At 35.1% G+C, this 22,087-nt stretch overlaps 1 protein-coding gene across 1 annotated transcript in view; it reads right to left on the bottom strand.

The window, feature by feature from the left end:
* CSMD3 (CUB and Sushi multiple domains 3) overlaps positions 1-22,087 on the bottom strand; it is a 1,469,335-nt gene that overhangs the window by 412,484 nt on the left and 1,034,764 nt on the right. The window contains exon 23 of the mRNA XM_061439111.1: positions 698-867. Within this exon, the coding sequence (XP_061295095.1) occupies positions 698-867 (170 nt within the window). The remainder of the gene's footprint in view (positions 1-697; positions 868-22,087) is intronic.

The following is a 22,087-nucleotide window of genomic DNA, read 5'->3' as shown; positions in this document are numbered from 1 at the left end:
TTTCTTAGCTGGATTAAGGACATTTTGATAATGAGAAAAATATATGTGATCATTTTTTAAATATTTATGTGTGATTTTATAGAAGTATTTACCATTATTCTAATAATCTATATCAACGATATTTATCAAAATATTTAATTTGCAAAACATGGATCAATAAATATGAAAATATATATTTACTGTACCATTTTCAAACAAATTTTTGGCCACACCATGCAGTCTGTAAGATCTTAGTTACCTGGTCAGGGATAGAACCTGGGGCCACAGCAATTAATGCACCAAGTCCTAACCACTGGACCACCAGGGAATTCCCCTTAATTATATCTTTAAATGTGATCATTTCAAATTTTTAAAATAAATGTAAAAAATTACTTACATGTTTATTATTGACAGAGTATACTTTTCTTAAATAATGTATAGATATTGTTAGTTTGATTTGTTCATAAATTATAAAATGTTCATAGTCATGAATGCATAGAGTTTTCCTTGTATCAACAGAGTTAAATAAGTTACTTAAAAAAACATCAAAATATAAATAAATAAATGACCATTTATGGGTTGATTATGTTTCGTAGATAAGTAATGTATAATTTAAACCTATGAATGGCAGAATAAACTTATGGTAGATTATATACACACATTAATGAATACTTAATGATTAAAATGATCACAATATAAATATTCTGAGTTCACTTACCTTAAGAACATCTCCTTGTGCTAAATGAAATGTTCTGGCTGAAATATTGATTCCCTTTCCTGCTTGAACCTGAATACTATAAATGCATTCATGGTTGTTTTCATAGTTCAGTGGATAATTTGGAGAGAGCAAAATGCCTTCATTATTTGTTGCAGATGCACCACATTCAGCTGCAGGTAAAACAGAATATTGAAAAAACACAGTTTAATAGAAAGCATTATCATTTAAAGTAATGTAAAGTATGTAAGTGTAGATGTATTTTACTTTAACTAGAGTCTAACATGAACAAAATGTACAGAATGGTTCTGTGTTGAAGATGACTCATTCCCTCTCAAACAACAGATGGGAAGAAGGAACTACTACACTACTGCCCTGTACAGAACACTTGTACATAAATAGAAATAAACAATAGTTTCAGTATTTTCCGGCCTTGGATGAAGGGACAGCATGGAAAAAGAAAAAGAACAAAATATTTTCGGGATGCATTTTAAGTTTGTAGATCTCTAACTAATTTACTATTTTAAAATCTATTTACTTTAAATTATAAAAAAAAGTAAAGAGATCAATTTTTTAGAATGATTCTTTTTTTTTTTTTAGAATGATTCTTAATCTTTTCATTTTTACCTTTTTTTGAACTTGCCCCTTCTTCCTCCCACTAGTCAGTTTTTTTTATGACCCAAGAACTTCAGTAACAAAAAGTAGAATAAACACTACAGTGTCTTTGAAAATGAATATAATAGATAAAACCCACAAACCAATCAGTAATGGCAGAGGTTTGGGTATCTTTGGAAATTCTATTAATTTTCCTAGTTTCAAAGATAGAATGGATTAAGGTACTCTCTAATCAGCATATGATACTGCTAACTCTCCAGGACTAACTTTGCAAAATTTTAGTGTCTAACCACTTAAAGAGAACTATGAATTTCTCATTTTTAAAAATTTAATTTCAGTGTATTACTTTAAAAAGATTGTAGTAATACTGCAAAACCAAATGAGTTTTTATAATTCCCAAACATGCTCTTTAGGTATCAGAAATTCAGTGAACTTATCAGCTTTCTATCTTATGTAATAACTTGCTTCATATTATCATTCCATAGGCCAGGGAGAGTCACATTATTCAAGGTTATTACTTTTTAGAAATAAGATTTTTAAATTAATGCTTCATGGGAAGAGTCATAGGAAGTATACAACAAATACACAACAAGGTAGAAGATGATGAATTGCTTTACTTTTTAAATGCTAAAACATTAACAATAATCTGGCAGAAGAAAAAGCACATGTATACCTGTGATGGATTAATTTTGATATTTGGCCAAACTAATATAATTATGTAAAGTTTAAAAATAAAATTAAAAAAAAAATAAAATGGATAACCAAAAAAAAAAAAAAAAAAGAAAAGGCTAATGAGGAACTGAAAATGATCAAGAGGGAGTAGTCAGTATAATATCAACATAGAAAAAAATAATAAAACTAGTGATGTGATGCTAACAATCAACTAGTCACATGACATATCACCAAGTAAAGCTCCTTCAAGTGACTTTTAAGGTAAAAGAAAAACAAAAAACTTTACAGACTTTCAATATTGATTTAAACTATATATCTTATGTAGCAGAAGATTTTGTTTCCTTGAAACTAAATTGTCCTTCACAACATGAATATGAAACCAGCTGATAGAGCACAAACTTGTAGAGATTCCTATGCTTTTAATTACACTATGAAAAGTGAAGTGTTAGTTGCTCAATCATGTCCAATTCTGCAACCCCATGGACTGTAGCCTGTCAGGCTCCTCTGTCCACAGAATCTCCAGGCAAGAATACAAGAGTGGGTTGCCATTCCCTTCTCTAGGGGATATTACCAACCAAAGGATCATGCTGTGTAATAATTCAATTTGCCCTCACCTCATATCATCTGAATTACTGAGAAATTCATCCATATAGGACACCATAACATAATACATCTTTCACTTAGTGGGAAAAAATCATTTCTATTTTATTTTTAAAAAATTTTTACTGGAATGTACTTGACTTAAAATGTTGTGTTAGTTTCTGTTGTACAGCAAAGTGAATCATATATATATATATATATATATATATATATATATATATATATACACACACTCTGTTTTAGATTATTTTCCTATGCTGCTGTGCTGTACTGTCACTCAGGCATGTCTGACTCTTTGTGATCCTATGGACTATAGCCTGCCAGGCTCCTCTCTCCATGGGATTTTCTCAGAAAGAATACTGGAGTGAGTTTCCATTTCCTTCCCCAGGGGATCTTCCTGACCCAGGGATTGAACCTGCAACTCCTGCATCTTCTAACCATTCTTTGCAAATGGTTAGAAGTATGTATATGTTTATCTCAGTCTCCTAATTTATACCCTCTTCCCCCCCAGTGTGTTTCCCTTGTGTCTCAGCTGGTAAAGAATCTGCCTGCAACGTGGGAGACCTGGGTTTGAACCCTGGGTCAGGAAGATCCCTTAGAGAAGGGAATGGCTACCCACTCAAGTATTCTGGCCTGCAGAATTGCATGGACTGTATAGTCCATGGGGTTGCAGAGTCGGACATAACTGAGAGACATTCACTACACTTCACTTTCACTTTCCCCTCAGTAATCATAAATTTATTTTTTATATCTGTGACTCTATTTCTATTTTGCAAATAAGTTCATCCATATCATTTTTTTTTAGATTCCACATATAAGCAATATCATTTCTCTGTCTGATTACTTTACTCAGTGTGATAATCTCTAGGTCTACCCATGTTGCTGCAAATGGCATAATTCCATTACTTTTTATGGCTGAGTGATATTCCATTGTATATATGTATCATATTTTCTCTATCCATTCATCCACTGATAGACACTTAGGTTGTTTCCAAGTCCTGACTATTGCAAACAGTGCTGCAATGAACAGTGGGGTGCATGTTTCTTTTCAAATTATGGATTTCTTGAGATATTTGCCTAGGAGTGGGATTACAGGATCGTATGGTAGCTCTATTTTTAGTTTGTTAAGGAACCTCCATAGTGTTCTTCATAATAGTTTTATCAATAATAGTTGTACCAATGTCCCACCAACATTGTAGGAGGGTTCTCTTTTCTCCACACTTCTCCAGCATTTATTGTTTGTAGATTTTTTGATGATGGTCATTCTGACTAGTGTGAGGCAATATCTCATTATAGTTTTGTATTGCATTTCATTGATGATTAGTGATGTTGGGCATCTTTTCATGTGCTTTTTGGTCTTTTGTATTTCTTCTTTGGAGAAATGCATATTTAGATCTCCCACCCATTTTCTGATTGGATTGTTTGTTTCGATATTGAGCTGAATGAGCTGTTTGTGTATTTTGAAGATTAATCCCTTCTTGGTCACCTCCTTCGCAAATATTTTGTATCATTTTTGGGTTGTCTTATTTAAGGTTTCCTTTGCTGTACAAAAGCTTTTAAGCTTAATTAGGTCACATTTGTTTATTTATATATTTTTATTTTCACTACTCTAGGAGGAGGATTGAAAAAGATCTTCCTGTGATTTATGCCAGAGTGTTCTGTCTGTGTTTTCCTCTAAGAGTTTTATAGTATCCAGTCTTACATTTAAGGCTTTAATCCATTTTGAGTTTACTTTTGTGTATCGTGTTAGGGAGTGTTCTAATTTCATTTTTGCTTTATTTTATACATGTAGCGGTCAACCTTCCCAGCATCACTTACTGAAGTGACTTTTCTTCATTATATATTCTCTCATTCTTTGTTAAATTTAAGTGATCAGAGGAGCTTGCGTTTGTCTATGGACTTTATGCTCTGTTCCATTGTCTATATTTCTGTTTTTGTGCCAGTACCATGCTGTTTAATTATTGCCACCTTGTAGTACATTCTGAAATCAGGGAGCCCGATTCCCCCACCTCTGTTTTTCTTTCTCAAGATTGCTTTGGCTACTTGGGTTTCTTGTGCTTCCAAACAAATTGTAAACATTTTCTGTTCTAATTCTGCAAAAAATGCCATTGGTATCTTGATAGGGATTGCACTGAATCTATGGATTGCCTAGGATAGTATGGTCATTTTGACAGTACTAATTATTCCAGTTTAAGAACATGGTATATCCTTCCATCTGTTTCTGCCATCTCTAATTTCTTTCATCAGTATCTTATAGTTTCCTGAGAACAAGTATTTTGCTTCCTTACATAGGTTTATTTCTAGGTATTTTATTATTTTTGATGCTGGTTGTTAGTGTATAGAAATGCAAGAAATTCCTATGTATTAATTTTGCATGCTGCAACTTTACCAGATTCATTGATAAGCTCTAATAATGCTCTGGTAACATCTTAAGGATTTTTTTATATACAGTATCATGCCATCTGCAAATAACAATGGTTTTACTTCTTCTTTTCCAACTTGGATTCCTTTTATTTCTTTTTTCTCTCTGATTATTATGGTTAAGACTTCCAAAACTATGTTTAATAAAAGTGGCAAGAGTGGACATCCTTGTCTTGCTCCTGATCATTTCTATTTTAAATTTTCCTGCTTTCCTCCTCACTAGCTTACTGGAATCTAGGCATGCTTATGGGGTATGACAAATATTCTCAGATAATACAGAAGATCCAGAATATACATATGTCTTTATTGGTTAGATTATTTATTAGGGAGTGCAAGCACTTTTAAATTATGTTATAGAATCATGGAGTTCTGAAAATATAACAGCTTGCAAAATACTGAAAACACTCATTTATAGCCAAAGCTTTACTATTCAGAGGTTAGTTTTAAAATTAAGCTCTATCTTTTACCTATATGGTTTTGTCAAGTTATTTTCCTCTCTAAGCCTCAATACTGTTATTATTACAGTGGAAATAATAATACCCTCTTCAAGGTATGTTTGTGTGTGTGTTACTACATGTAAATAATACATGTAGAGCATTTAGCAGAGAACTGGCATACAAGAAGGGCTTCCCTGGTGGCTCAGACTGGAATCTGCCTGCAATGAAGAAGACCCATATTTGACCCCTGGGTTGGGAAGACATGCTGGAGTAGGGGATGGGTTTCCACTCTAGTGTTCTTATCTGGAGAATTCAAGGGATGGAAGAATCTGGGGTGGCTACAGTCCATGGGGTCACAAAGAGTTGGGCACAAGAACTCAATAATTAAAGCTATCAATATGAATATTTTATGTATAAGTATAATGGTAGCATCATGCTGTATACAAAGAAAAATAGTTTATGATGTATATATATATTGCCCCAGTGTGATAGAAAGGCATTTAGGTCTGAAAGCCAACAGACTCTTCCTAATTTTGGAGAATTATTTATGATATTACAATTATGTTAACTGAACATATTGCAAGCCCCACAATAAAGGCCAAATGATAGGTTACTTCAGCTACCCTTCAAAATACACTAATAATTTATTGTAATATTCTCAACATTTGAACAGGTATTAAGTGACTTCTAATTTAAACATTGGTTTTTAGTATATAATTTAAAGGAGAGTTTCCTTTTATATAAAAAATAACCTGCTTTGGTCATATTTTAATATTTCAGTTGGTTCTAATGGAAGACATTTTTACATATTGAAGTATAGGGAAATCATTCCAGCTAATTAATGATTTAACTTGAATTTTATGCCAATTAAAACAGCCTGTTTGTAGTTTACCAAAGATATACTGAGGCTATGGTTTTTCCAGTGGTCATGTATGGATGCGAGAGTTGGACTGTGAAGAAAGCTGAGTGCCGAAGAATTGATGCTTTTGAACTGTGGTGTTGGAGAAGACTCTTGAGAGTCCCTTGGACTGGAAGGAGATCCAACCAGTCCATTCTAAAGGAGATCAGCCCTGGGTGTTCTTTGGAAGGAATGATGTTAAAGCTGAAACTCCAGTACTTTGGCCACCTCATGAGAAGAGTTGATTCATTGGCAAAGACTCTGATGCTGGGAGGGAGTGGGGGCAGGAGGAGAAAGGGACGACAGAGGATGAGATAGCTGGATGGCATAACTGACTCGATGGACATGAGTTTGAGTGAACTCCGGGAGATGGTGATGGACAGGGAGGCCTGGCGTGCTGCAACTCATGGGGCCGCTAAGAGTCAGACACGACTGAGCGACTGAACTGAACTGAAAGATATATTGCACATCTGCTTCAATAATTAAAAAATAAGTTACAATGACCAGAAGGAAAGAATACCCATGTTAAAAACAAATATTAAATGCCTCCTTTCCTCAGATGCCAATGTTGGTACTCCTTTGATTTATAAAACTCCCTTCACAGGTGCTGATGACATTCTGACTCACTATACACATGGTGATATTTTTTTTTTTTAAGCCTTGAAATGATGTATTCTTGACTTGTTTGATTTTTTTTTTTCTTTGTTCTGAAAGGATATAAAACTGTGCTAAAACCATGCTTCTTTGGAGCAATTCTTTAAGTTATTTGAGAGGCTTGTCTCCAGGCTATAATCCTCAGTTTTGCTCAGAACTTTTTTCTATTCCTAGTTATTTAATATGTCCATTGACATTTCCATTGTAAAATAGCTACAAATTTGGTGAAATAACAATCAGGACTGAAACCAGAATAGAAGAATATAAGGAAGAAAATCTGAATTAAATTAGCACATTTCTCATTTAGTCAGGACTCATTATAAATTGTGGGCCCAGAACAAACTTGAAATGCACTGTACTTGTTGAAAACATGTTAAGAATTTCAAGAGATCAATAGAACATTAAACTAAGCATGGCCCTTCTCAGCATGAAGCCCCTACTGTGGGACTGCATGGATTTCACATCCATAAAGCCAATTCTGCATTTATTTTTTGTAACAAATCTACAAAGTAAAACTTATTTTCTCCAGTTTTATAGATGAAGACATTAAACTGAGCTTCCTTGCTAAAACTGGACAAATGGTGTGTATCAGAGATGAGATTTATTTATCTGTCATTGTCCATGGTATTAAAGGTGTGAACACATAGTTTCTCTTTCAGATCAAAATCATTTTTTAGTGTGAAATGAGGGATTATTAATAACTATTCCACAGAGCAGTTGTAAATTAAGTCTATTCCAGATAAACTGAGTTGGATTGCTTTTTAATTTATACTTTGATGCACACACTATTTAAGGGCATTATATTAAAAATTAAAAGCATTATTTTGTGCAGGCTGGGGTATATCCTGGTGGTCAGAATACATACAATTTATAGATCTGCATTCCATTATTCATAATTATTAATGCTTGGAATGATGATCTTATATCATGGAAACATCTTAAACATAAAAAGATGAAAATCTGTTCAGGATGTGCTACCTATGTATACAGAAAAGCAAACAAATTTAATTTTTATGAGTTTTAATAAAATAAAATGTTTTACTAACAACAAGTAAAGGAGGAACTTATTTAGCCACAGTGCTAAAACCCAGAAGTTATGAGATTAATAAACTTTTCACATGGAATCTCATCTTTGATTTTATCTTTTAATTTAAAATATACAAAACATTGGCTTCTTAGCACTAGATGCAGTAATAACATCTGCCCTGTATAAGCTCTTTCCACACTTTGGCTACAGAAGTTTTGTTTGCCAACTGGAATTGCACAGGATTAAATGTTGAAATTAACAATTATCTTTGCACAGTTTGACTATCTCCCAAGTCTAGCTCGGCAGGTAAAGAATCCACCTGCAATGCAGGAGACCTGGGTTCAATCCCTGGGTTGGGAAGATCCCCTGGAGGAGGGAAAGGCTACCCACTCCAATATTCTGGCCTACAGAATTCCATGGACAATCCATGGGGTCTCAAAAATCAGACACAACTGAGCGACTTTCACTTTCACTTCAAGTCTAGCAATGAACATATTTCTATGTCTGTTGCGTAATTTCCAAATGTAAATCTAATCCTGCACTTTCTGCCTAACAAATACTCACCATCAGCAAATCAAATCCACAGAATGTCACATAAGGCCATTTATAATGTTACCCTTGCCTTTCTAGCTATTACCCACCATTACTTCCCCTGGACCTTGTAATTTGCCTATCTTCAGCTACTGGCCCTTTGCTACAGTCTCACATTCCAGGCCTTTGTACATTTTGCTTTCTCCTCTTGTAAGCACAACCTCTAGTCCCAAGGGATGCAGTTTTAGGGTCCAAATAAAGAAGAAAATGACTTAACAAGAAATAATTGTGTTATAGTTCTTTCCAGCATCAGGTGGCTGTGATGGTGTAAGGAATAAATCAAACAACGTTACATTGAATTATCAAGGATAATTCCCATAAATAGTCCTGGCTGCAATGTTCATAAATGTCCAGGAAAAATACTTAAACTATGACACTTTTCATTATATATGATGTAACTATCACAGCATGTTTTTACAAGGCATATTATTGGCAAACTGTTATTGAATATTCTCAAGAAACATTACTATTAACTGAGAAGAGAATCTAGCAGCAAAACAGCTAAAGTTAAGAGAGGAGAAGAATGACTATTTGATTCTAGGAAGGTAAGTTTATTTTTAAAAAAGACAAAAAAAGTCAACTACACAGTAAAGAAGAGTTTGAGTAAGGGAAACTATAAAATCCAAGTTGAGTTGAAAAAAGATGAGCTGAAAAATAGTCATCATCTCCCATCATAATGACATTTATGGATGCGCAGCAGTCACTGAACAAACAAATCTGTGACTTTATTGCATCAGTGCAGTGCTAGGGCTTCAGTCAGGTGCTATATGATGAATTACATATATAAGGTAATAGCTACTAAATCATGTCCAGCTCTTTGGAATCCATTGGATTGTAGTCTGCTAGGCTCCTCTATTCAGGCAAGAATATTGGTTATTGCTGTTGTTCAGCCCATAGTTCTTCAGACACTCTATCAGATCTAATCCCTTGAATCTATTTGTCACTTCTACTGTATAATTGTAAGGGATTTGATTTAGGTCATACCTGAATGGCCTAGTGGTTTTTCCTACTTTCTTCCATGGACAAGATGGCGGAGTAGAAGGATGTGTGCTCATCTTCTCCTACAAGAACTCCACAGTTGCAACTAGCTGCTGAACAATCATCTTCAGGAGAATGTTGGATCCCACCAAAAAATGATACCTTGCATCCAAGGGCAAAGGAAAAGCCTCAACAAAATGGGAGGAAGGGTGAAATCATGTTTAGAATCAAACCTCATACCTGCCAGAGACGCTTGGAGGGTACAAACAAAACCTTGTGTGCACCAGGACCCAGGGACCACACAAGAGACTGAGCAAGACCTGCCTTTGAGTGTTTGAGTGTCTCCTATGGAGGCATGGGTCAGCAGTGGCCTGCCACAGGAACAGGGACTCTGGCAGCAGATCTTCGATGTGTGGCATGTGGCTTAAGTCCTCTTGGAGGAGGTCACCATTAGCCCCACCATAGAGCTGTTGAGCAGACAACCCACAAATTGAAGAACAATTATAGAAAAGAAGTTCTCACACTGTTGCAAAAGTTCTAGGGCCCACAACAGATTTCCCAACCTGGGGATCTGGTAAAGGGACTGAGAACCCCCAGGGAATTTGACTTTGAAGGCCAGTGGGATTTGATTACAGAACTTCTATTAGACTGGGGAAACAGACTCTTGGAGGCACAAAAAAACCCTTGTGCTCATCAAGAGCCAGGAGAAAGCAGCAGTGACCCCACAAGGGATTGAGCCAGACTTCCCTGTGTGTGTCCAAGAGTCTCCAGTGGGGGCATGGGCCAGCAGTGGCCTGCTACAGGGTAGAGGCCCCGAATACAGGAGTCCTGGGAGCCACAACATGCTGGCATAAGTTCTTTTGAAGGAAGTCAACATTATAGCCAATGGAAACAGGAGGTCACCATTACCAACAATGGGAACCATGAGAGACTTTATTTTTAGGGGGCTCCAAAATCACTGCAGATGGTGACTGCAACCATGAAATTAAAAGATGCTTGCTCCTTGGAAGAAAAGTAGTGGCCAACCTAGACAGTGTATTAAAAAGCAGAGACATTCCTTTGCCAACAAAGGTCTGTCTAATCAAGACTATGGTTTTTCCAGTAGTCATGTATGGATGTGAGAGTTGAACCTTAAAGAAAGCTGAGTGCCGAAGAATTGATTTTGAACTGCAGTGTTGGAGACAACTCTTAAGCATCCCTTGGACTGCAAGGAGATCTAACCAGTCCATCCTAAAGGATATCAGTCCTGAGTGTTCATTGGAAGGACTGATGCTGAAGCTCCAGTATTTTGTCCACCTGATGTGAAGAACTGACTCATTGGAAAAGACCCTGATGCTGGGAAAGATTGAAGGCAGGAGGAGAAGAGGTTGACAGAAGATGAGATGGTTGGATGGCATCACTGACTCGATGGACATGAGTTTGAGGAAGCTCTGGGAGTTGGAGATGAACAGGGAAGCCTGGCGTGCTACAGTCCATGGGGTTGCAGAATTGGACAAGACTGGGTGAATGAACTGAGCTGAACTGAACCATTACAGCCATTACTCCCATGGTAGTTTGACCTCAGGGAGGAAACACAGCCCCAACCATCAGCAGAAGACTAAATTAAAGATTTATGGAGCATGGTACCACCATGGACAGACCAAGATCCAGTTTGCCCAACTGCCAGTACCTCCCATCAGTAAGCTTTCACAAGCCTTTTATCCTTATCCATCAGAGGCCAGAGAGAATGAAAACCACAATCACAGAAAACTAACCAATCTGATTACATGGGTCACAGCCCAGTCTAACTTAATGAAACTATGAGCCATGCCATGTAAGGCCATTCAAGACAGACGGGTCATGTTGGAGAGTTCTAACAAAATCTGGTCTGCTGGAGAAGGCAATAGCAAACCACTTCAGTATTCTTGCCTTGAGAACCCCATGAGCGGTAATACTGGAGTGGTAGCCATTTCCTTCTCCAGGGATCTTGCAGACCCAGGGGTCAAACTTGATTCTCCTGTGCCTCATTTTTTTACTTGCTGAGCTATCAGGGAAGCCTATATATATATATATATATATATGAAACATTTGCTATAATAAATGCAAGCTTAACAGAGTATATACACTAAAATATTTGAAACGGCTAGAAGCAGATAATAATATGTTCCGATTTGGAAAAACTGATTGATTCATTTGATAAAATTTATGAAATCTTTATTATATACTGGGCGTAGGAAGTAGCGTGTTGAAGCTCCTCATATAATTTACTTTCTGGCAGAAAGAAACATGTTTACTTTGTAGTTATCCAAATAAACATACAGTATGTGAAAACAGATAGTTGGAAGCCCTGACTTTTTTTTGAGTAAAGTCAAGACTTCCCTGAAGGATTGAAATTAGTATATTAAGGGTGATGGCAGAAGGTGGGTTGGGAGAAATAATAGCCTACACAGAAGGAATGGGTCTGAAAACATTATGAGGGGCCCATGACAGGTTCTGAGAACTGAAAGATACAGTATGAGAAAGACTGTGGTAAAGAACACACCTGTCAGTGCAGGACACATAAGATAAGCGTGTTTTATCCTTGGGTCGGAAGGTTCCCTTAGGGGAGGGCATGGCAATCCACTCCAGTATTCTGGCCTGGAGAATTCCCATGGACAGAGGAGAGCCTGGTGGGCTACAGTCCGTATGGTCACAAAGAGTCAGACACAACTGAAGCAACTGAGCACGCTTGCAATGTTAATTTAGAGGTAGGGTCTCCGTTGTTTACCTAGTATGGTAGGGGGAAAATGTTTTTTCTGAGGTATGTATGAAAGGAGAGTGTCACTAAGTGGGTGGCAGAAGATGAAGAACAGAGGAGAAGACTGATGAGCTACACTACATTCATAAAATTTTTGTTTTGAGATTTTGAGTTAGAAAACTATTGCATTGGAGTTCAGGGTCTGCAATGTTTTGTGGAAGTGAAGAAAGCACACTTTTCCCTACTTTAATGTAAGCTCAGCACCTTTTTTTCTTTTTTCATTATTTGGTCTAGAATGAATACATGTTCTTGATAACTAATGTCACTAACTTACAAAGCCTAAATCTGTTAATACACGTGTGCATGCTCAGTTGCTCAGTCATGTCTGACTCTGTGATCCCAAGGACTGTGGCCTTCCAGGCTCCTGTCCATGGAGTTTTTCAGGCAAGAATACTGGAGCAGGTTGACAACTCCTCTACTCCAGGGGACCTTCCCATTTCAAGGACTGAAACCGTATCTCTTGTGTCTCCTGCATCGGCAGGCAGATTCTTCACCATTAGTGCCATCTTGTTATTATGAGTTTTCTACAAAATAATCAATGTCAAACAATCACTATTAATTAGGTGATAATATCTCTTCTGTCAGATTTTAACTGAATGATCATCTTTAAACCATACGAATTAATAATATGAAAACATTACACAATTTAGCAGTATATTGGGAAAACAATATTTTAGAGAATAGTCTCTCATGCTCTTTATAGAATATAAATATGTTCTATGCAATCTCCAGCTTAAATTCTGCTTATTATGATTCCTTTATTTTATGAAAAACAAGTCCCACTCATATAAAATACATTTTAAAAATTTAAACCTACAAATTAATAAATCTATTTGCATTATCAATATTAAACTCTTTGCTGAGTTAAAAATAATATGCCAATTAATGTGGCTTTGTTTGGATTGGGGTAGGAGAGATATGTGTACTGAATTCAGGTGATAAGAGTTACAGCTACAGTGTGGAATTCAGTAGAACTAGGATACCCATTGAATTTCACATTTTTTTTTTTACAAAAAAACAGGCCAGCCTATGCATCATTTATCTCCATAACTGAGATATTAAAAATAAACAAAACAACAAAATCTGGTGGTGTCTACTGCATGCATACAGTTATATATTTTCAGATAAACTGGTAAAATATTTTTCAGTAATTTGGCTGGGAAATTTGAAAATGCCGATGAATAGAGAAGTTCACAATTATTTTTAAGAATGGCAAAAACACCACAATATTGTAATTAGCCTCCAATTAAAATAAATAAAAAACAAACAAAAATAAATTTTCATTACATTAAGACTCATTCTCATAAAAAAAATGGAATTTGCAATGCAATTGAATCTCATGCTATTTTGAAAGCCTCATGAGTTATTTTAAAAATGCTTAGTGAAAGTGTTTAAAATAAATTCATATTATTCAAAAGAAAAAAAACTTAGAAAGTTTTTAACCCTAAACATATGGAGTGTTAAGAAAGGTGTAGCATTAATATATTTCCACATATTTAATCATTACTAGAGGAAAAATAATGGTAATATGTGATTATGTTCATAGAAGAGAGTGTGGAAAGATTCAAACTGCTATATTCAAATCAATCAATATTTTGTATCAAATATATGGATTTATCTATTTTTATTTTTTTACTTTTTATTATCTAATTGAGCTCATTTTGTTTCAAATCTAATTTCTACTGTATTTCATCAAATTAAAACACCATTGATTGTAAGAGGCATCATTATTTTACATGATTCTAAGAAAAGATTACATGTTACCAATAAACTATGGCAGTCATTGAATGTGAGATATATAAAAATTTCAGACATATTAAAATTTTTTGAAAAGAGCATCTAAAATGTAAAATATAATAAAATGTGTTAATGAGATTTGATATATTTAGGAATACTTCTAATATTCCTTCATGACTTGGCAGTATTAATAACACATTTGTTTTTTTAGAAATTTTCTATCAGATTTTTTTTCTGAAATTGGTATTAATGTTTGGATTTTAGAAAGAAGTGAAAATTAAAGTGTAAAAAGTTATTAATTTCCTTATGACACCACTGAAAATATGAGAACCATTAGTATTACTTGTATAAAGTCAGTTTTTTTTTTCCTTCCCTTTGCTGTTCTTAGTGGAGAAGGCAATGGCACCCCACTCCAGTACTCTTGCCTGGAAAATCCCATGGACGGAGGAGCCTGGAAGGCTGCAGTCCATGGGGTCGCTGAGGGTCAGATACCACTGAGCGACCTGACTTTCACTTTTCACTTTCATGCATTGGAGAAGGAAATGGTAGCCCACTCCAGTGTTCTTGCCTGGAGAATCCCAGGGACAGGGGAGCCTGGTGGGCTGCCATCTATGGGGTCGCACAGAGTCGGACACGACTGAAGTGACTTAGCAGCAGCAGCAGCTGTTCTTAGGCAATAGTGATACTTAACTGGCTTTCTCTTTCTAGACTCTCTAAATATAATTATATATATATATAATTGTATATATATATATATAATTGTATATAACCAAGAACAAATTAGTGCTTGTTAAAAATATTTATAAATCAACCGTATTAAAATATTTCCAGTGGAAGAATTTAATTTGTGATTTGATATTTTTTGCCTTAAAAATTCATTTAAATGCACTTTCTATATTCATTTTTTTACTATGAAAAATCACAGTAATCATTATTGCCATGCAGACTCATTCTGTAAGTTCAAAGCATTTTTTTTAATCAAATAAAAAATTTCCAGTGAAAAAGTGTGAAGGAATTCCTATAATCCAACATCGTCCTTTCATGGTTTCTTCCTTCCATAAACAGCTATTGAGGGTCAGTAAGTTTATTTATTCATTACAAATAATATTATCAACAATAATACTTAAAGACACACAAGGTACTATGTTACTTAGGTTTTTAGGATAAGCCCCTTGTCCTAAAGTAATATGCAGTCTAGAGGAGAGATAGACAGGGAAACTGGTACATGTATGAATATGAAATCTGTAGTGTGATACAAGTTTGTGCAATTGCCTGGGATGACCAAAATGAGCAGTCCATACATTTTAAAGTATCAATAAGAAAATAATGTCAGGGACAACTTCATGCAGTAGGTCACCGTTAGTCTGACTCAAAGAAGTGATTTCAATGCTAATCAAAATATATGAGAAAGACACTCTAGGCCAAGGAAACTGCTAAAATGCAAACACATATGGACTGACACAGTTAAAATAACCAGTGGCTCTATATGCTGTTTTAAGAAATTCAGATTTTATCACACAGGCACTAGAGATCCATTGTAGTGTTTTAAGGTGAAAAATACAGTCAGATTTGAAAAACCCATTAAGGCAGTTCTATGGGGAATGGATTATAGCCCTGGCTTCCTAAAGGGAGAAAGACCTAGAGAAGATTATTGTAGCATTTCAATTAGAAGGTGGTGAGAACTTGGACTAAAATGATGGAGGAAGAGGAGATCAAAAATAAAAATTATAGAAAGAGGAGTCGCTTTGTGTATGTTGGTGAACTTACTTTTGTACATGATGAATTTAGTATATCTATGGGATATTAGGAGAGAAGTCCACTAAGGAGCTAGATACATTTGTAGTCATGGTATTGATATTTTAAACCACAGACAAAAGAATTTATCCAGGTAAGAGATATAAATTGATAAGAAAAGCAAACTAAGTCCAGAATTCATGGAGCACCAGAAAAGGCAAATGGGACATTCACAAAAGGTGGTAACATGGAAGAATAGGGAGCGGATAATTCCAAGAAAAAAATCTCAGTAGTATTGTGTCAGAGAGAGTTAAGATGAATACCAAAAATTTACTTCTTTGGGTAAGTAAGAGCTTGAGAAAGGAGGTAAGACAAGACTTTAATGATATGGCTATAAAGGGAGGTAGAAAAATACAAGGATAGCCAGCAGTGACTCAGGTTTAAAGAAATATTTTGTTGTTGCTGTTGATGTTTGTGTTGGTTGGTTGGTTGTTTTGTTATTTTGGTTTTGAGGTTATTTTAAACTTAAAAAATTTGAAGATGTTTATGTTACAACAGTACAGACATATAGGCTAAACGGATTTTCAAAAGTCATCTCTGATTCTGAGGACTTAATAGTCTAGCATCCAAAGTGAAAGTGAAAGTCGCTCAGTCCTGTCTGACTCTTTGCGACCCTATGGACTATACAGTCCATGGAATTCTCCAGGCCAGAATACTGGAGTAGGTGGCCTTTCCCTTCTCCAAGGGACCTTCCCAACCCAGGGATCGAACCCAGGTCTCCCTCATTGCAGGTGGATTCTTTACCAGCTGAGCCACAAGGGAAGCCCTTTTAGTATCCTAAAACCAGAGTAATAAATTTACTTGGAAAAATCTGTGTGATTTTAAATGTGATAAGTGAAGTCAGGTTTAAATTCCACATATACTATAATGACTACTATAAAACAAACATATAAAGAAAGTGCCATAAGAATGTAAAAATACATTGTGTTATTTTTACATGTGATTCATTATTTTAAAATTCAGTGAATAAAATGATATTAGGGATGTTCAAAACATGTTTCCTATCCAAAGATTAAAGTACAATATCTTTCATCTAAAATAGTTTTAGATTAAGCATGCAATTAATAAAGTTCTCTCCTGGGCCTGGGGAAGAATGAAAGCAGAAGATGGGAGCAGACAACTTCTTCATGTGTTTTCCTGTATTACTTTAGCGTGAGTACCATCTCGCTAACATTTTTAAATGGAAGGATAATAAAGCAAATAAGAAACACATAATTTCTTAAATATTAGGGTTATTTCCATGCTATTGAATGTTCTCTACTACTAAATGAAATGATTCAAATGTTACAGTAAGCAAAAATTTTTAAAGCATATAAAAATACATTTCTAGAGGTAAGTATATAATATAATGAATGTGTAAAGACTATGTTAGCTAAGTTAAGGTATTGAAATAAAACATGCAATTACATTAGGAAAAATAAAATCTGCATTAAGCAAATTTTGTCATTTATGCAGTATTACTGATTTGCATTTCATTGTATATATGAAATAAAAATTGTTCTGAAGATAGATGATAGCTATTTATTGCCATTTAAATTCTCTGTAACCAATAATATTCGTTTTTCAAAATGTAACATACAACTTTTCATTTAAATGATTTTTTTCAGGTGGGGTTAGGAGGGTGGTTACCATATTTCTCTTTGAATTCAAAAAGTCCTAAAAACTTTAAGAACTGTTTCCAAGGCTCATCTCCACAAATACATCAATAATAATTGTTTGGCATTTATTATAAAACATTTCTGGTATGATGTACTGATCCTGCTCTAAGCTTGAATTAAAAACCCTGTTTCTCACACTTAGTGAAGCACTATAAAGGAGGCTTAGTAAAAATAAGGGAATGTTTTGGTCTCTCAGAATCTGTCCTTTGGGTAACATACATAGTCCCAATTCTCTGATATTTTCTTAGTTCCTATGACTGAGTTTGAAAAGTGTGTGTGTTAGCCACTCAGTTGTATCCGACTCTTTCAGACCCCATGGAGTAGCCTGCCAGGCTATTCTGTCCATGGAATTCTCCAGGCAAGAATACTGGAGTGGGTTGCCATTTCCTTCTCCAGGGGATGTTCCCAACCTGGGGATTGAACCCGGGTTTCCTGCATTGAAGGCAGATTCTTTACCATGTGAGCCACCAGGAAAGTAAGTTTGAAATGGCAGTGGTAAATATGAGATTTTCCCAGCTATTTCAAATCCAAGTTACTTTTAATTTCCTTACTTCTTTCCTTCTTACTGGTGATAAAGAACAATTGTACGTGATCTAATTAACCAATAAATAACTGGTGAAGGGCCATTTTGTCTAGTACCTTTCTAGTTCTGCAGAAATCATGAAAAAATCCCTCCCAAGTTTCTAAAGAACAAATAAACAAAAACAAAATCTAATAAGGAAAGTCCCTAGTCCCTTCATCAGCTAAGCATCATCTTCTTATTCTCATCTCTCAGCTATACTCTGGAAGAAAAAGGGAGTAGACTTCAGGCCCTGAGAGTCCATTGAGGCTGCAATGGTGGCCTTCTCTTTGGTCAATGTATATAATGTCACAATTTCAATTCAGGGAAAATCCTCATGCTTTCCTAATCAAACTGTATAAAAATGTACATGCTAGGTACTTAATAGTTACATATGCTATAAAGCACACTAGAACTGATTTTTGGAAAATTGTGGCATTTTAGGTGAGTTGTTAAAATGTGAGAGGAATTACTATGGACTGAAACATTTTTTTGCAAATTAAATACATCAAGAGAAACAATATATTAACAACTTAGTAATGTCTAAACAACTTCACAATGGAAAGTTTTAGCTCAACTTCTAAGGCTTCATGGGGATATAAAGACCAAGGAGTTATATTCATAATGTGGACAAGACTGGATTTTATATCAGTGAAAACAACAAACAGGAGATAGAGTCCCAGCTCTACATATATGCCAGCAGGGATACCCTCAGGCTGCTAAATACCTTTCCAAACATTCCTTACAGGAAGCATAGGGAGAATCTACATTCTATGATATGTTATAAATTAACCCAAGGAAATGACTATCTTGGGTCTTGACACTGTAACTAACTAGTTGTTATTTTCTTCATATTAATAGCTAAAAGAGTTATAAAAAATATCTTCAGGAAAGAGCAGTCCAATTTTGAACAAGCACTTGGGATTCCACACACACACACATGCAATCCAGAAACCTAAAAACAATTCAAACAGTCAGAGGCAAGACAGTGAAGGTTTGATAGTGCCAGCTGTATATTTTGCTCCAAAGCATGATCCTTAACAGACTATTGGCTTTGGAAGAAGTCTTTTCCATTCCACTAGGTATGACTCATTGGTATTAGTGTGGCATTTGTTGCAGACAACAACACATGTTGAGTAATTTTTATACTCCCATTATGGATTCTAGCTAATGAAATTAAATTCAAATGTGACTTCTTGGGTCTATTGAACAACCAAACTGTACACAGAATAGTTTGTCAAAATAAAATGTAAGAATTCCAATTTCCCTTCAGTGATGAGAAATGTAAGCATCTAAAATATAGCACTCTGAATTTAAAACTTATATTTTAAACACAGGATAGATGAATAGAAATCCTAATGCATAGCAGAGACTGTGCTATTTGCTGGGAATAGAGAAGACTGAAATAAACAAATTAAATAAATTGTTATGTGCTATAAGAACACATATGAACAACTTCAATGGGAGCACTGTGAATGGAATACACAATTTTGCCTGAGAATTTGAGGAAAGCCCACAGAGAAAGTATCAGAATGGGATGCAACTAATAAATCATAAGTATTTAGGAAGTAGACTGAAGTATAGGGCAACATGCCAGAAGCTTATAAATTACAGGACCAGGTGGAGAGTGATGACCAGCCTCTCCCTGACTTCTCCAAGCAACACTACTGGTTCCACAGTAGATAAATTACAAGCAGAGTTTGAGATCAGTGTTTTTTTGAAAAAATAAAATAAAATAAAAAGGGACAAGCATTGTGATTCTGCAGTGTATATTTTTAGGTTGTGCCAATTACAAACTTAAAATTAATCTATAAAGCAAAGTCCATGTGTTCTAAAATTAATTGAAAGAAAATGGTATCTATACACATGCTTTGAGTATTCTGCTAGCATATTACCACATAAAAGTGCTTGTATTTTTCTTTTTCCTTTACCAGTGTGTGTTATGTTCTGTTTTTCTTTCCTTGCTCCTATTTTCTCCACTATGTTCCTATTAAGATAGAAGTTTTTGTTTTCATTGTGTTAGTGTGCTTTTTTGCTTAAATTTCTTTATGGAAAAAGTATTCTTTAAAGCAAAAATTAAAAGGAGAAAATCTTACAGCAGATCACATGTGTAGAATTTCATTATATACATTTGAATTATACAAATTTTAAATATCTTAATAATGAAAATATTAATAAATTCTCATTTTATATAAATAATTTTCATTTACATAAATATTTCAGCTAAGGGTTTCCCTGGTGACTCAGTCATAAAGAATCTGCTTGCCAATGCAGGAGACAGAGGTTCGATATCCGGGTTGGAAAGACCCCTGGAGAAGGAATAGGCAACCCACTCCAGTACTCTTGCCTGGAAAATCCCATGGAGAGAGGATCCTGGTAAACTACAGTCCATGGGGCTACAAAGAGTCCAACAGGATTGAGCAACTAAATAACAAGCTGCTACAAAAGAACCAGCAGTAATGGCAGCTTTCATAACTCTTATGAACTTGGAACTGTGGCTAAACACATTCCAAGAGAAAGATAAATATTTCAATTAAAAAATAATAAAGAATCTCACAGTTTCAAAATAGTGGACCAAACTGGTTGCAAACCATGCCTACTTTGATGCCACATGACTGTCCCTTTTTATTTTAACTGGAAATGCCTGCCACCCTTTGGTGCACTATGCTCTGAGTAAGAAATACTTCAGAGTGATTGCAGTGAAATTTGTTAATTCATTTCACAAATATTTACTGAATGTCTAGTATGTACTAAACACTACTGTTTGTACAGAGATTCAGCCATGAAAAAAAAAAGAGAGAGAGATGGAAATCCTTATATTCATGAAGCATCTATTCCTGTGAGGACAGACAAGCAATAAATAAAGATAGAGAAATAAGGAAATCAAACAACGGGTCAGATGGTAGTAAGTGCTAAGAAGAAAAAACCAATTAGAGAAAAGGCATAGGAAAGATATTCATTGAGTGTATTCAGTGAGAAATTGCATTTGAGCCGAGGACTAAAGGAGGTAATGGAGAAACTATGCAGTTATATAGTGAAAAGCGTCATAGGCAAAGGGAACGGGTAACGTGGAAATGTGTTTGGCATTTGGGGAAATATCAAAGAAATCACCATGGCTGGAATGCCTTAATTACTTTTGTAGCAAACTCACCACTTTTTCTGCTTCCACTCATTCTCCCCTGGAGTCTGTTCTCAGCTCAGAGCATGAATGAGCCTTAAGAGTTAAATATTCTAGGATCCCTCTATGTTCGCTCCTTTGACAATCAGAATACTTAAATGGTTTTCCATCTCATTCTGAGTAAAACCAGTCCTTGTAATGGTCAACAAAGCCCTACATGATACAATCTACCCTCTTATCTCTCTGCCCTTACTGCATCCTATTTTCCCTCTTCTACCATGCTCTGTTCTCCCCTCCCCTACTCTATTCAGGTTCTGATAAAAAAGACTTATCAGAGGGCCAAACATAGAGGGATTCTAAGATGCATGTTTTTAAAGAATCATTCAGGCTCTGAATTGGGAACAAACTCTGGTGAAGCAGATGATGAGCAAGCTGAAACTCATCATTACTTTGCTATTATTTTAACAGTCACTATAATTATAATTTACATGTTTTATTATTTTATAAAATTTTCTTTCAAGCATCCAAGCACTCATTTCTTTTAAGAGAAAGAAACTTTAGAATGGAAGTTAATGTGACAAAATGCAAAATACACAAAATAGTGTGTTTTTTTGCTTAAATTTCTTTATGGAAAAAGTATTCTTTAAAGCAAAAATTAAAAGGAGAAAATCTTACAGCAGATCACATGTGTAGAATTTCATTATATACATTTGAATTATACAAATTTTATACAAAGTCCAGAATTTCTTTTAAGAGAAAGAAACTTTAGAATGGAAGTTAATGTGACAAAATACAACAAATATGGCTAACTGCCATGATATGCTTTATTCATTTAGAAGATAGCAGTCTACAACATAC

This window comes from Bos javanicus, chromosome 14, assembly GCF_032452875.1.
Source record: "Bos javanicus breed banteng chromosome 14, ARS-OSU_banteng_1.0, whole genome shotgun sequence".
In the NCBI taxonomy this organism is placed as follows: Eukaryota; Metazoa; Chordata; class Mammalia; order Artiodactyla; family Bovidae; genus Bos; species Bos javanicus.
This window is presented reverse-complemented; position numbering and strand designations above follow the sequence as displayed.